Genomic DNA, 16,203 nt, shown 5'->3' on the forward strand with positions numbered 1-16,203 from the left:
GAGGGGGATGAGGAGAGGGCCTGGGGGAGGAGGGGGATGAGGAGAGGGCCTGAGAGAGAGGAGGGGGATGAGGAGGAGGATGAGGAGAGGAGGCCTGGGGGAGGAGGGGGATGAGGGGAGGAGGCCTGGGAGAGGAGGGGGATGAGGGGAGGGCCTGGGAGAGAGGAGGGGGATGAGGAGGAGGATGAGGAGAGGGCCTGGGGGAGGAGGGGGATGAGGAGAGGGCCTGGGGGATGAGGGGGATGAGGAGAGGGCCTGAGAGAGAGGAGGGGGATGAGGAGGGGGATGAGGAGGGGGATGAGGAGAGGGCCTGGGGGAGGAGGGGGATGAGGGGAGGGCCTGGGGGAGGAGGTGAGAGGGCCTGGGGGAGGAGGGGGATGAGGGGAGGGCCTGGGGGAGGAGGTGAGAGAGCCTGGGGGAGGGGAGAGTCTGGGGGAGGAGGGGAGAGGAGGAGAGGACCTGGGGGAGGAGGGGGATGAGGAGAGGGCCTGAGAGAGAGGAGGGGGATGAGGAGGAGGATGAGGAGAGGAGGCCTGGGGGAGGAGGGGGATGAGGGGAGGAGGCCTGGGAGAGGAGGGGGATGAGGAGAGGGCCTGGGAGAGGAGGGGGATGAGGGGAGGGCCTGGGAGAGAGGAGGGGGATGAGGAGAGGGCCTGGGGGAGGAGGGGGATGAGGAGGAGGATGAGGAGAGGGCCTGGGGGAGGAGGGGGATGAGGGGAGGGCCTGGGGGAGGAGGGGGATGAGGGGAGGGCCTGGGGGAGGAGGTGAGAGAGCCTGGGGGAGGAGGGGGATGGGGGGAGTCTGGGGGAGGAGGGGAGAGTCTGGGGGAGGAGGGGAGAGGAGGAGAGGACCTGGGGGAGGAGGGGAGAGTCTGGGGGAGGAGGGGAGAGGAGGAGAGGACCTGGGGGAGGAGGGGGATGAGGAGAGGGAGGAGCAGCATCATCCCGCACTCATCCGTTGGTCTGCCGTCTTCAGAGAGCATGAGACGAGAGTTGGAGCATCTCGACCAAACGATGTGTTGTTACTGGAACAGCAGGGCAATCTAACCATAAGTCAACCACCACCAGAGCCCCCCCAAACCCCCCCCTCCACCCCAAACCCCTCCCTCCTCTCACCAGGCTCTTCCTGGTGTCAGGTATGGCGCTGACGTCCACCGGCTCTCTCTCAATGGCGTTGATGAACCTGGCCTCCGCCACGGCGATGGCACAGATCACATGGACCCACCTGGGGAGGTGGGGGAGGGGGGGAGAGGAGAGGAGAGGAGTGACAAGTTGATTGCATGGCACCAAAACAACATTGATTATTCTTATACTAGGCCGTCACCAGAGGAGGTTAAGCAGCAGTTGAACTGACCGGTTGTCTGTGGTCGTCTTCAGAGCTCCGCCCCTCAGGTTACACAAGCAACAGCCCTGAGGAAACACAACCACACAGGTTAGCTAGGTTAGCCCTGAGTTGGGGGGAGGGCTGTGTGTTAGGCTCTGAGTGGGCGGGGGCTGTGTGTTAGGCTCTGAGTGGGGGGGGGGCTGTGTGTTAAATCAATGTGTACTCACCGCTGCCCAAGCTCCAGCTGCACACCGGGAACACTTCCAACTCTCACTGTCGGAGTCTGCTGGCCTGACTGCATAACAACCTGGGGGGAGGGGGAGGGGAGGGGGGGAGATGAGAGGAGAGGAGAGGGAGAGGAGAGGGGAGGAGAGGAGGGGAGGAGAGGAGAGGGAGAGGAGAGGAGAGGGGAGGAGAGGGGAGGGAGAAGAGAGGGAGAGGAGAGGGAGAGGAGAGGGAGAGGAGAGGAGAGGGGAGGAGAGGGGAGGAGAGGAGAGGAGGGGAGAGGGGAGGAGAGGGAGAGGGAGAGGAGGGGAGAGGAGAGGAGGAGGGGAGAGGAGAGGGGAGGAGAGGAGAGGAGGGAGGGAGGGAGGAGAGGAGAGATAAAGATAAGCTTTTTACAAATTAAACTCCACTTCCTCTCACTTCCACACGGCCGTTGAGCGATGTTGTTTTTTAGAGCGCGCCGCTTTCTCCCTCAGACCGCTATCTTACAAGACGGAACGCTCCTCGTTTGAATAAAAAACAGAATCTACATGAAATTAAGCTCTTTACAACAGCCTCTCATTCACCCATTCACACACACATTCACACACCAACGGCGGCCAAGCTACCATGCAAGGCGCCGGCCCGCTCACTGGGAGCAATTAGGAGTTCAGTGTCTTGCCCAAGGACACTTCGACATGTGGCCAGCCGGGGCTCGAACCGCCGATCTGCCAACCTTGCGATCATTAGACTGTCTGTCTGTCTGTCTGTGTGTGTGTGTGTGCCTGCCTGCGTGTCTGTCTGTGTGCCTGTCTGTCTGTGTGTCTGTCTGTGTGCCTGCCTGTCTGTGTGTCTGTCTGCCTGCCTGTGTGTCTGCCTGTGTGTCTGTCTGTGTGTCTGGTACTCACTAGCGTGTGTCTGGGTGTCTGTCTGTCTGTCTGTGTGTCTGGTACTCACTAGCGTGTGTCTGGGTGTCTGTCTGTCTGTCTGTGTGTCTGGTACTCACTAGCGTGTGTCTGTGTGTCTGGTACTCACTGGCGTGTGTCTGTCTGTCTGTCTGTGTGTCTGGGTGTCTGTCTGTCTGTCTGTGTGTCTGGTACTCACTGGCGTGTGTCTGTCTGTCTGTCTGTGTGTCTGGTACTCACTGGCGTGTGTCTGGGTGTCTGTCTGTCTGTCTGTCTGGGTGTCTGGGTGTCTGGGTGTCTGTGTGTCTGTGTGTCTGTGTGTCTGGGTGTCTGTCTGTCTGTCTGTCTGTCTGTCTGTGTGTCTGGTACTCACTGGCGTGTGTCTGGGTGTCTGTCTGTCTGTCTGTGTGTCTGGTACTCACTGGCGTGTGTCTGTCTGTCTGTCTGTGTGTCTGTGTGTCTGGTACTCACTGGCGTGTGTCTGTCTGTCTGTCTGTGTGTCTGTGTGTCTGGTACTCACTGGCGTGTGTCTGGGTGTCTGTCTGTCTGTCTGTGTGTCTGGTACTCACTGGCGTGTGTCTGTCTGTCTGTCTGTGTGTCTGGTACTCACTGGCGTGTGTCTGTCTGTCTGTCTGTCTGTCTGGGTGTCTGGGTGTCTGGGTGTCTGGGTGTCTGGGTGTCTGGGTGTCTGTGTGTCTGGGTGTCTGGGTGTCTGGGTGTCTGGGTGTCTGTCTGTCTGTCTGTGTGTCTGTGTGTCTGTCTGTCTGTGTGTCTGTGTGTCTGGTACTCACTGGCGTGTGTCTGTCTGTCTGTCTGTGTGTCTGTGTGTCTGGTACTCACTGGCGTGGACCTGCAGGCTGCAGCTACAGCAGGAGAGCAGCAGGCTGGTTCCGTCCTCTCCTATGTGTGGGTTGGTGGGGAGGGGCTCCGTGTGGTCGGGCCCGGCGCTGAAGCACATCTCTGGGACCAGTGGGCGGGTCCGGCTGCCGCAGCAAGACCCCGGGGGGGAGGGGGCGGACTCCCTCTGGGGCTGGAGGAGGAGGAGGGAGGGGGAGGAGGCCGTCACATGGAGTCATATGCTTAAACATCATGGCCTACGTCTTTTATATATATATATATATATATATATATATTACGGTACATGTGGGAAAACTAGGGTTAGGGTTAGGTGCTAGAGTGCTAGGGTGCTAGGGTTAGGGTTAGACATGCCAGCATGTACCAAGTCGACGTAGCACCTAACCCTAGTTTTTCCACATGTACCGTAACATATATATATATAAATATTTTAGATTTTATTTTAAGTCATAGTTTTTATTTTAAGTCATAGATTCTCTTAGTTTTGAGAAAAACTGAATAAACTGAACCAATAGAAGATATGACATTTAGGCAAAAACATAATATTCCTCAAAAGTGTTTTTTTTTTTTTAAATCTTCACCTTCTTAAAATAATGGCGTACGTAATTTTTTCTGAGTGGGGCAGTGAGGCAGTCCCACGCATATCTGTAATTTTATTGGACAGATACAGTGAAGACAGACAGACACAGTGAAGACAGACAGATACAGTGAAGACAGACAGACACAGTGAAGACAGACAGACACAGTGAAGACAGACAGATACAGTGAAGACAGACAGACAGACACAGTGAAGACAGACAGACAGACACAGTGAAGACAGACAGGACAGTGAAGACAGACAGACAGACACAGTGAAGACAGACAGACACAGTGAAGACAGACAGATACAGTGAAGACAGACAGACACAGTGAAGACAGACAGACACAGTGAAGACAGACAGACAGACACAGTGAAGACAGACAGACACAGTGAAGACAGACAGACAGACACAGTGAAGACAGACAGACACAGTGAAGACAGACAGACACAGTGAAGACAGACAGACACAGTGAAGACAGACAGACACAGTGAAGACAGACAGATACAGTGAAGACAGACAGACACAGTGAAGACAGACAGACACAGTGAAGACAGACAGATACAGTGAAGACAGACAGGTACAGTGAAGACAGACAGGTACAGTGAAGACAGACAGACAGACAGATACAGTGAAGACAGACAGACAGATACAGTGAAGACAGACAGACAGATACAGTGAAGACAGACAGGACAGTGAAGACAGACAGACAGATACAGTGAAGACAGACAGACACAGCGAAGACAGACAGACACAGTGAAGACAGACAGACAGATACAGTGAAGACAGACAGACACAGTGAAGACAGACAGATACAGTGAAGACAGACAGACAGATACAGTGAAGACAGACAGACAGATACAGTGAAGACAGACAGACACAGTGAAGACAGACAGATACAGTGAAGACAGACAGACAGACACAGTGAAGACAGACAGATACAGTGAAGACAGACAGATACAGTGAAGACAGACAGATACAGTGAAGACAGACAGATACAGTGAAGACAGACAGACAGATACAGTGAAGACAGACAGATACAGTGAAGACAGACAGATACAGTGAAGACAGACAGATACAGTGAAGACAGACAGACAGATACAGTGAAGACAGACAGACAGACACAGTGAAGACAGACAGACACAGTGAAGACAGACAGATACAGTGAAGACAGACAGACAGATACAGTGAAGACAGACAGACACAGTGAAGACAGACAGACACAGTGAAGACAGACAGACACAGTGAAGACAGACAGACACAGTGAAGACAGACAGAGACAGTGAAGACAGACAGACACAGTGAAGACAGACAGATACAGTGAAGACAGACAGATACAGTGAAGACAGACAGATACAGTGAAGACAGACAGACAGATACAGTGAAGACAGACAGACACAGTGAAGACAGACAGACAGACACAGTGAAGACAGACAGATACAGTGAAGACAGACAGATACAGTGAAGACAGACAGATACAGTGAAGACAGACAGATACAGTGAAGACAGACAGACAGATACAGTGAAGACAGACAGATACAGTGAAGACAGACAGATACAGTGAAGACAGACAGACAGACACAGTGAAGACAGACAGATACAGTGAAGACAGACAGACAGATACAGTGAAGACAGACAGACAGATACAGTGAAGACAGACAGACAGACACAGTGAAGACAGACAGACAGACACAGTGAAGACAGACAGACAGACACAGTGAAGACAGACAGACAGACACAGTGAAGACAGACAGACACAGTGAAGACAGACAGACACAGTGAAGACAGACAGACACAGTGAAGACAGACAGATACAGTGAAGACAGACAGACACAGTGAAGACAGACAGACACAGTGAAGACAGACAGACAGACACAGTGAAGACAGACAGACAGACACAGTGAAGACAGACAGACAGACACAGTGAAGACAGACAGGACAGTAAGGAGGAGAAGGGAGAGAGAGAGGGCATGTCAGCAGGGCATGGGGTCGTGTGACCCACCGGTGTGTAGGGGCAGAACAGGGTGCAGACAGCACAGTGGGGCTGGATGGTTGCCATGGCAGCGTTGAAGGCCTTCTCTGCCAGGAAGTTGCCCGGCCGGTTCTGCCACAGGTGTCCTGCCTTCTTCACATCGCCATGCAGTGGCCAGGGGGACAGCTCTGGGAGAGAGAGAGGGAGAAGAAGAAGAAAACACACGGAGTAAAAGACTGGCTCAGGACCAGACACACGCTGGATAGCAGGGCTCTGCAACACACATCATAGGACTCCCTGAGGCACCTGTCTCCGTCTCTCTCCTCTCTCTCCTCTTTCTTCTCTTTATTCTCTCTCTTCTCTCTCTCTCTCTCATCTCTCCTCTCCGTGTGAACGACAGGCCTGGTCTCAGAGGGACATTAAAGCAGCAGGTTAATTGGGAGTCGTGATCCTCCGGATCAATAAGAGTAGGTCAGGAAATAAATAAAAGAAAACAAATAGGGGGGAGGGGGAGAGGAGAGGGGGAGGAGTGTGGGAGAGGATGGGGAGAGAGGGAGAGAGAGGGAGAGGAGAGAGGGAGAGGAGAAGAGGGAGCAGAAATAAAGTAACACGGTCCAATCATCCCTGGGGATCTTTGTTCCAGAACCTCAACTAGACGACATGATGTCTCTAACACTAACACTCTAGAACACTCTAACACTGTAACCATGGTGATCACCAGGGTACAGACACTGTAACACTGCAGTAACAGACCTTCGTCTGAGGAGGGCTGCTGCTTGACGAGGGCCAGGGGGGAGCGCTGGGGGGGTTTGGTCAGCGGGTGGCGGCGGCTCTTCTTCGTCATCTTCATCTTGGAGTAGGAGCAGGGCTGGGGGGGCAGCAACAGGTCAACAGGTTAACTGCACACGATGTTTATCTGTGACTCTGGTTATACAAGTAGAAAGGTGTGAGATACTTCTGCCTGGAGGAGGGGGGGGGGGGGCGTTTAGAGAGAGGGGGGGGTGCATTTAGAGAGGGGGGGGTGCGTTTAGGGAGGGGGGGTGCGTTTAGGGTGCATAATAACAAAATATGAGGAAAAAAAGAAGAAAAGCTCCTCTCCCTCTCTTCTCCTCCTCTCCTCCCCCTCTCCTCTCCCTCTCTCCTCCTCTCCTCCCCCTCTTTCCCCCTCTCCTCCCCCTCTTTCCTCCTCTCCTCCCCCTCTCCTCCTCTCCTCCCCCTCTTTCCTCCTCTCCTCCCCCTCTTTCCCCCTCTCCTCTCCCTCTCTTCTCCTCCTCTCCTCCCCCTCTCTCCTCCTCTCCCTCTCTCCCCCGCTCCTCGCCCTCTCTCCCCCTCTCCTCTCCTCTCCCCCTCTCCTCTCCTCTCCCTCTCTCCTCCTCTCCTCTCCTCCTCTCCCCCGCTCATCTCCCTCCTCTCTTCTTCTCCTCTCCCCTGTTTGTTTTCTTTTATTTATTTCCTCCCTTTATTTATTTCCTGGTTTATAGAGATAAAATACCTCCACACCTACAGCCTGCTGCATCTGGTCTTGTTTACACTGTTACTTAAATCAACTCATCATGGTGATTCACACAGAACCTTGTTGTAGGATCCTGGTGTCATCAACATTTGTTATTTATTTTATTTTTTTCTTCCAGATTTTATCCCCTTTTTCACCCAATTTGGTAGCCAATTGAACCCAACCTAGCATCCAATTATCCCCTGCCTATTGCATAGGATCCGCCGCACGACCCCGTGGCCGGCAGTCCCAGAGGAGGCCGCCAGGCAGACTAGCTGACTGGCTCCTCGAGCCCAGCACCGTTATTCCGGCACCTAGGGGGCGGTGTTGCGCGACGGATCCTTGTCCGGAAATACTCCTATACCCGCCCTCGGGAGCGGCCGCCCAATATGCCGCTCCCCGTGTGTGCCCCAGCCATATCCGGATCTGGCGGGCTGGGATTCGAACCCAGTCCCCGGTGGGCAGCATGCACTAGTGGCCAGTGCTTAGACCGCTACACCACCGTGGGGCACGTCATCAACATTTCTAACCAATTAGGACAAAGCCCCAGACTTAACCCTGGCCCCCAGGTGTGTGTGTGTGTGTGTGTGCCCTCTAGGCCAATCAGAGCATTCATTGATCTGTTAAGTGTCTGGGAGAATGAAGACACCTCATTGGCCCACAGGGTTTAGAACACGGCGCTGTTGAAACCTGCACACAAAGGAGCTTAGGCCTTACGATGAACCTTTTAATGCCGTTTGCTGTTGGATAACTCCCTTGTTCAGATGCCTTGTTGCTCTCTCTTCTACTCTCCTCTAATGTCCTCCCTCCATCTCCTCTCTCTTTCCTACCCCTCTCTCTCTATCTTCTATCCCTCTAATGTCCTCCCTCCATCCCCTCTCTCTCCTCCCTCCCTCTCTCTCTCTCTCTCTCTTCTACTCTTCTCTCCTCCCTCCATCCCCTCTCCTCTCTCTCTCTCCTCCCTCCATCCCCTCTCTCTCTCTCCTCCCTCCATCTCCTCTCTCTCTCTACTACCCCTCTAATGTCCTCCCTCCATCTCCTCTCTCTCTCCTCCCTCCATCCCCTCTCTCTCTCTCTCTCCTCCCTCCATCTCCTCTCTCTCTCTCTACTACCCCTCTAATGTCCTCCCTCCATCTCCTCTCTGTCTCTCTTCTACTCCTCTCTCCATCTCCTCTCTCTCTCCTACCTCTCTGTCCTCCCTCCATCTCCTCTCTCTCTCTCTCTCTCTTCTCCCTCTCAGATGCCTTGTTGTTGTTCCATCCAGCACAGCTGCTTACCTCAGTGCCTTTCACCTCAGGAGCGCCCTCTGCTGGCAGCATCTTGCCGTTGCAGGTCTCTCCCGCTGGTTTGCTGAAGGTGGCGAACTGCTCGAAGGCCGCTTGGAAGGGGGTCCGGAGGGGGTCCGGAGGGCTGGCGGAGGAGCTGCTACTGCTCTTCTTCTTCTTCTTCTTCTTCTCCTTCTTCTCTCCATCCGCAGCTGCTGTCGGGTGCTGGTGGGGGTCGACCTGGAGCTCTTGGCCTGGTGAAGAAGAAGAAACAGAGAGGGGAGGGGGGGGGTTCACATGAGGAATAAATGGTTAAATGGTAAATGGACTGCACTTATATAGCGCCTTTATTCCAAAGCGCTTTACAACGGCCTCTCATTCACCCTTTCACACACACATTCACACACCAATGGCGGCAAGCTACCATGCAAGGCGCCGGCCCGCTCACTGGGAGCAATTTGGGGTTCAGTGTCTTGCCCAAGGACATGTGGCCAGCCGGGGCTCGAACCGCCGATCTGCCGACCTTGCGATCATTAGACGCCGGCTCTACCTCCTGAGACACAGCCTCTACCTCGTGAGACGCAGCCTCTACCTCGTGAGACGCAGCCTCTACCTCGTGAGACGCAGCCTCTACCTCCTGAGACGCAGCCTCTACCTCCTGAGACGCAGCCTCTACCTCCTGAGACGCAGCCTCTACCTCCTGAGACGCAGCCTCTACCTCCTGAGACGCAGCCTCTACCTCCTGAGACGCAGCCTCTACCTCCTGAGACGCAGCCTCTACCTCCTGAGACGCAGCCTCTACCTCCTGAGACGCAGCCTCTACCTCCTGAGACGCAGCCTCTACCTCCTGAGACGCAGCCTCTACCCTCCTGAGACGCAGCCTCTACCTCCTGAGACGCTGCCTCTACCTCCTGAGACGCAGCCTCTACCTCCTGAGACGCAGCCTCTACCTCCTGAGACGCAGCCTCTACCTCCTGAGACGCAGCCTCTACCTCCTGAGACGCAGCCTCTACCTCCTGAGACGCAGCCTCTACCTCCTGAGACGCAGCCTCTACCTCCTGAGACGCAGCCTCTACCTCCTGAGACGCAGCCTCTACCTCCTGAGACACAGCCTCTACCTCCTGAGACACAGCCTCTACCTCCTGAGACACAGCCTCTACCTCCTGAGACACAGCCTCTACCTCCTGAGACACAGCCTCTACCTCCTGAGACACAGCCTCTACCTCCTAAAACACAGCCTCTACCTCCTGAGGAGACACAGCCTCTACCTCCTGAGACACAACCACACAAGTAGGCCTTGGTGCAGACATTCCAGCTGGCCGTAATTTCTCCCGATTAGAAAAATCGATGAGTAATACAACAACAGACTAAACTGATTGCAAAGAAATAAAATAAAAATAAAAATGATGTCGCATGCGTCGGAGCTTAATGTGATTTTAAAACAGTCTCCACGCTGACATCTCTGTGTTTTTATTTAAATTACATTTCCCTTCTTTTCCTTCATCTGCCTTGTAGATGTGATTATGTTGTTGTTGCTGTGGGTGCGCCACTGTGCAATATTGTTGAACACATGTACTTCCTGTCCTAGGAAGCTAATCTAGGAGGACATCACAGAAGATTGTCCTCCCTCCCTCCATCCCCTCTCTCTCTCTCTTCTACCCCTCTAATGACCTTCGATACTCCCTCATTCAGGGGTGGGAGCAATTTGGGGTTCAGTGTCTTGCCCAAGGACACCTCAACCTTGCGTTCTTTAGACACCTGCTGTACCTCCTGCGCCACAGCCGCACCAATCTGTCTTACCCTCTGTGCCCCCCTCCCCCCTGTCTCACCCTCTGTGCCCCCCTCCCCCCTGTCTCACCCCCCCTCCTGTCTCACCCCCTCCCCCCCTGTCTCACCCTCGGCCAGCAGCAGCAGCTGCTCCTCTCTGTCCATGGCCTCCAGCGTGTCCAGGGCCTCCTGCGCCAGCCTCTCCTCCCTCTCCCTCCTCCTCTGCGCCTCCTTCTCCTCCACCTGCCTCAGGTACTCCGCTGCGTCCAGCTCTATCCCCGCCTCCGCCAGGGCCTTCACCTCCTCCAGCTTCAGACGCTGCAGGCGCTCCTTCCTCAGGATGGCCCTGGGGACAGACACACAGACAGGTTAGTCTCTGGATGGACAGACAGACGGACATGTTAGTCTCTGGAGAGACAGACAGACAGGTGTTACACTAGGCTCTGGAGGGAGGGACAGACACACAGACAGACAGGCAGACAGGCAGACAGACAGACAGGTGTTACACTAGGCCCTGGGGGACGGACAGACAGACAGGCAGGCAGACAGACAGGCAGACAGACAGACAGGCAGACAGGCAGACAGACAGACAGACAGGTGTTACACTAGGCCCTGGGGGACAGACAGACATGTTAGTCTCTGGAGAGACAGACAGGTGTTACACTAGGCCCTGGGGGACGGACAGACAGACGGACAGACAGACAGGCAGACAGACAGGCAGGCAGACAGACAGGTGTTACACTAGGCTCTGGAGGGACAGACACACAGACAGACAGGCAGACAGGCAGACAGACAGGCAGACAGACAGGTGTTACACTAGGCCCTGGGGGACAGACAGACAGACAGGTTAGTCTCTGGATGGACAGACAGACATGTTAGTCTCTGGAGAGACAGACAGACAGGTGTTACACTAGGCTCTGGAGGGACAGACACACAGACAGACAGGCAGACACACAGACAGGCACACAGACAGACAGGTGTTACAGACAGACAGACAGGTGTTACAGACAGACAGGTGTTACAGACAGACAGGTGTTATACTAGGCTAGTCTTTCCTCAGGATGGCTCTGGAGGACAGACAGACAGACAGGTGTTACAGACAGGTGTTATACTAGGCTAGTCTTTCCTCAGGATGGCTCTGGAGGACAGACAGACAGACAGGTGTTACAGACAGGTGTTATACTAGGCTAGTCTTTCCTCAGGATGGCTCTGGAGGACAGACAGACAGACAGGTGTTACAGACAGGTGTTATACTAGGCTAGTCTTTCCTCAGGACGGCTCTGGAGGACAGACAGACAGACAGGTGTTACACTTTATATTTCACTGCCATACAGACAAAAAAGTCTGATCAATAAAATAAATATTTCTTTAAATAAATAAATCTCATAATTACTCAAAAGTAGTTGATTAATTTCCTCGTAAATAGATCGTGGTCGGACTGATTTCCTTGCCGGATACGCTAATCTATTTTTTAAGACCGATCACCTCATTTTTAGACTGAATAACTGACATCTGAGACCTTTTTAGGTCTTATACACAGGATTGCTGGATTTTAGACTTTTACGGCTTTTTAAGACCAGCGCGGGAACCCTGATACATGTCCTCTTTGTTGACCTCTCACCTCTGGAGCAGCTTCTGCTTGAAGGTGACCCTGTTAAACCCCTCACCTGACCTCTGACCTGTTAACCCTCTCCCCTGAGCTCTGACCCCTCACCTCTGACCTGTTAACCCTCTCCCCTGAGCTCGGACCCCTCACCTCTGACCTGTTAACCCTCTCCCCTGAGCTCTGACCCCTCACCTCTGACCTGTTAACCCTCTCCCCTGAGCTCTGACCCCTCACCTCTGACCTGTTAACCCTCTCCCCTGAGCTCGGACCCCTCACCTCTGACCTGTTAACCCTCTCCCCTGAGCTCTGACCCCTCACCTCTGACCTGTTAACCCTCTCACCTGACCTTGTTAACCCTGTTAACCCTCTCCCCTGAGCTCTGACCCCTCACCTCTGACCTGTTAACCCTCTCACCTGACCTTGTTAACCCTGTTAACCCTCTCCCCTGACCCCTGACCTCTCACCTCTGGAGCAGCTTCTGTTTGAAGGTGACCCTGTTCTTCCTCCAGAGCTCCAGCTGGGGGCTGGTCAGCGTGGTGGCTCTCTGGTGGTCCAGGGCCGTGGTGTCCTTGCCCTGCTTCCACTGCTCGTAGCGCTCCGGCTGCAGGCAGCGCACGAACACGTCCATGCTGATCTTCACCATGTCCTTACGACACGTACACTGGAGGGGGGAGGGGGGGAGGAGGGGGAGGGGAGGAGAGGAGGAGGGGGAGAGGAGGAGGGGGGAGGGAGGAGGAGGAGGGGAGGGAGAAAAGATTCAGTAAGAATAGTACAAATGGAAGAGCAGATGTTTCTATGGTAGTCTGTGGTTAAACTGTTGCAGTTCTGTGCGGGTGTGTGTGAGGTTTGAGTGGGTCTAGCGGTTCGGTTTGCTTTGTCGGGTCTTGTTCAGGAAACTCTCTGTTGTAGATGTAACAGATTCTTAGATGTGGAGTTTAGGACGAGCACAGAGAGCTGCTGTCAAGTGGCTTTTCGAGGCCTTTAATTATAATAATTGATTACAACCAGGAAATAGAGAAAATGGAGATCTCCCCACATACTCTACAACGCATCATCAACAGGAAACCCTACCCAATCTGTGAAGAAGAATGATTTGAATTGCACAACACTGAAATAGAGAGACTTCAATTCTCTGTATATTTGATATAAAACTACATTATAAACACCACATTTTTGGCATTTAGCAGACGCCTTTATCCAAAACGACTCACAACCAACACATTTGCAAGTAAATGAATCATCCATCCATCAGTCATCATGAGAGAGAGTAAATCAATGCCAGAACCAACTGCCACTGTTAGCTACGACGCTACAGAGAGTCTCACCAGGTTAACACTAGAACAGCCATGAGGGGTCATTTGAGTAAGAAACATGTTATATCTTCGCACTCGATCAAATTTCAGGACCCTCCTTTCATGACTTGTCCTAGATATGTGCGTTCTACCACCCAGTATCCTTACATTTTCAAAATCACTTCAGGATAAGCTAGTATGAAGCTATTTTGTCGTTTTTCTGTATAGGAAGCAGGCTAATTTACAAGCGGCCAACTAGTGGACGTTGTGTGTAAGTAGCAGCTTGAGCATTGTAAAGAGGCGAGGCGGCTCTTATAGGAGGTAAAAAAGGCACGGATGTTCTAGAGTTAAGCCCACCCAGGACTGTCGGCCCACATCCTTCATGGTTCTATTCAGCTCAACTAAGGGAGAGGTCCATGGCCTCTATGAAGCTCAACTAAGGGAGAGGTCCATGGTTCTATTCAGCTCAACTAAGGGAGAGGTCCATGGTTCTATTCAGCTCAACTAAGGGAGAGGTCCATGGTTCTATTCAGCTCAACTAAGGGAGAGGTCCATGGCCTCTATTCAGCTCAACTAGAGGAGAGGGTTCATGGGTCTATGAAGCTCTACTAGGAGAGAGGTTTCATTGTGAACATGAACCACGTCTAACAGACGCGCTGCTCTGAAATAAGAGGATTTATGAACGAGTGGCGGCGCACCAGTGAAGTGAACCGGTCAGCCAGAAAATGTAATTCATAGCCTTCAGTTTAATTCTCTCCATCAAACAGATTTAAAAGGCTCTACTCGGCCTATAGGAGGTCCCCAGGGGGCCTGAACTACATTTATGATAATGGCGGTTGGTACGTATATGAGGAGGAGGCGGCTTTCAACTGCTCTTACCTTTAACTAGAAACATACCAGACTAAAAATAGCAGTAAAGAAAGCAGTTGTAAAGCGGTTCTAAAGCGGGAGGGTTTCACTGAATAGCAAGTGTTTGACGTTCCCTTCACTTAAAAGGTAATGTAATAGTAGTAATGTAATAGTAATATCTGAAAGAGAACAGCTTGATAAGGATTAAAACTAATTAAAAGGCTTACTAAGGTATATTCAATCAAACCAAAGCTGCAGGAAATCTCCCTCCCTCCCATCTCCCTTCCCAAATGATCACAACAAGGACGATATTGAAGCCTGACTAAATCAGGCTTGACACAGGAGGTGTAGAGGTAGATATTATATATATTATTATTATTATATATATATATATATATATTATACACTAGTCTAAGGAATCGCCCAATGCTTCAACTTCCCTCAGATCTCATCAGTAAACAGTCTGACTGTTGAAAAACACTGAATCCCCCTAAGATCTCATCAGCAGCGGTGAACAGAAAACCCCAATAATAAGTAGTGAAGAGAGAGAGAGAGAGAGAGAGAGAGAGAGAGAGAGAGAGAGAGCGAGAGAGAGAGAGAGGAGGAAGAGAAAGGGTGTGAGAGAGAGAGAGAAAGATGGGCAGATGGAAAAAGAAGGTGAGAAAGAAAGCGAGTAGAGACGTGAGATGGTGAGAAGATGGGGGGGAGATGGAAAAAGGTGAGAGAAAGAGGGAGGGAGGGAGGGAGGGAGGGGGGGGGGAGTGAGAGAGGAAAACAAAACACATTTTCCTTGTGTGCGTTCCTGGTTGGTGTATTACACTTCTGCTGAGAGCCTTATGTTCAATTACCGGAACATTCTTCAGAGGAGCGAAGGGGACCGACAGAGACAGGAGGAGAGGAGGAGGAGGGTGAGGTACTGAGGGTGAAGGAGTGGAGGGGGGGTGGGTGGGGTGGAGGGGGTAATAACAGCAACGAATAACAGCTAGCCCCCAACAAAACAATATCCACACTACATCTAATTTACGCAACACTTGAGGGACAGAACAAGAACACTGCAGAGGGAGGGGAGGGAGGAGAGGGGAGAGAGGGAGGAGAGGGGAGAGGGAGGAGAGGGAAGAGAGGGGAGAGAGGGAGGAGAGGGGAGAGAGGGGAGAGGGAGGAGAGGGGAGAGAGGGAGGAGAGGGAGGAGAGGGGAGAGAGGGGAGGGAGGGAGGAGAGGGGAGAGGAGAGGAGAGAGGGGGGAGAGGGAGGAGGGGAAAGAGGGGAGAGAGGGGGGAGAGGGGAGAGGGAGGAGAGGGGAGAGAGGGGAGAGGGAGGAGAGGGGAGAGAGGGAGGAGAGGGGAGAGAGGGGAGAGGGAGGAGAGGGGAGAGAGGGGAGAGGGAGGAGAGGGGAGAGAGGGGAGAGGGAGGAGAGGGGAGAGAGGGGAGATGGAGGAGAGGGGAGAGAGGGAGGAGAGGGGAGGGAGGGAGGAGAGGGGAGAGAGGGTAGAGGGGAGAGAGGGAGGAGAGGGAGGAGAGGGGAGAGAGGGGAGGGAGGGAGGAGAGGGGAGAGAGGGGAGAGGGAGGAGAGGGGGGAGAGGGGAGAGAGGGAGGAGAGGGGAGAGAGGGAGGAGAGGGGAGAGAGGGGAGAGAGGGAGGAGAGGGGAGAGAGGGAGGAGAGAGGGAGGAGAGGGAGGAGAGGGGAGAGGGAGGAGAGAGGGAGGAGAGGGAGGAGAGGGGAGAGAGGGAGGAGAGGGGAGAGAGGGAGGAGAGGGGAGAGGGAGGAGAGGGAGGAGAGGAAAGAGAGGGGAGAGAGGGGGGAGAGGGGAGGAGAGGGAGGAGAGAGGGGAGAGAGCAGTGAGCTCAGGGGCTGTTTGGGGGGTGGTGTCGTAAAGAAACCAGAGCCGAGAACAGAGGCAGAGGTGTGGTAGAGAGGGGTGAGGGAGAACACTGCAGAGGGAGGGGAGGGAGGAGAGGGGAGAGGGAGGAGAGGGAAGAGAGGGAGGAGAGGGGAGAGAGGGAGGAGAGGGGAGAGAGGGGAGAGGGAGGAGAGGGGAGAGAGGGAGGAGAGGGAGGAGAGGGGAGAGAGGGGAGAGAGGGGAGGGAGGGAGGAGAG

General features: G+C 53.5%; 1 protein-coding gene across 1 annotated transcript in view; it reads right to left on the minus strand.

Moving 5' to 3' along the window:
* The window catches only part of kdm4b (lysine (K)-specific demethylase 4B), a gene marked incomplete at both ends in the record, with an annotated part of 78,885 nt that overhangs the window by 8,629 nt on the left and 54,053 nt on the right, over positions 1–16,203 (minus strand). Inside the window, 9 exons of the mRNA XM_080530281.1 lie at positions 1,116–1,224; positions 1,354–1,409; positions 1,551–1,630; positions 3,273–3,462; positions 5,868–6,025; positions 6,591–6,705; positions 8,607–8,848; positions 10,490–10,707; positions 12,432–12,628. Coding sequence (XP_080386407.1) covers positions 1,116–1,224; positions 1,354–1,409; positions 1,551–1,630; positions 3,273–3,462; positions 5,868–6,025; positions 6,591–6,705; positions 8,607–8,848; positions 10,490–10,707; positions 12,432–12,628 — 1,365 coding nt within the window. The remainder of the gene's footprint in view (positions 1–1,115; positions 1,225–1,353; positions 1,410–1,550; positions 1,631–3,272; positions 3,463–5,867; positions 6,026–6,590; positions 6,706–8,606; positions 8,849–10,489; positions 10,708–12,431; positions 12,629–16,203) is intronic.

The sequence above is a fragment of the Nansenia antarctica genome, assembly GCF_963989245.1.
Source record: "Nansenia antarctica genome assembly, chromosome: 1".
Taxonomy (NCBI): domain Eukaryota; kingdom Metazoa; phylum Chordata; class Actinopteri; order Argentiniformes; family Microstomatidae; genus Nansenia; species Nansenia antarctica.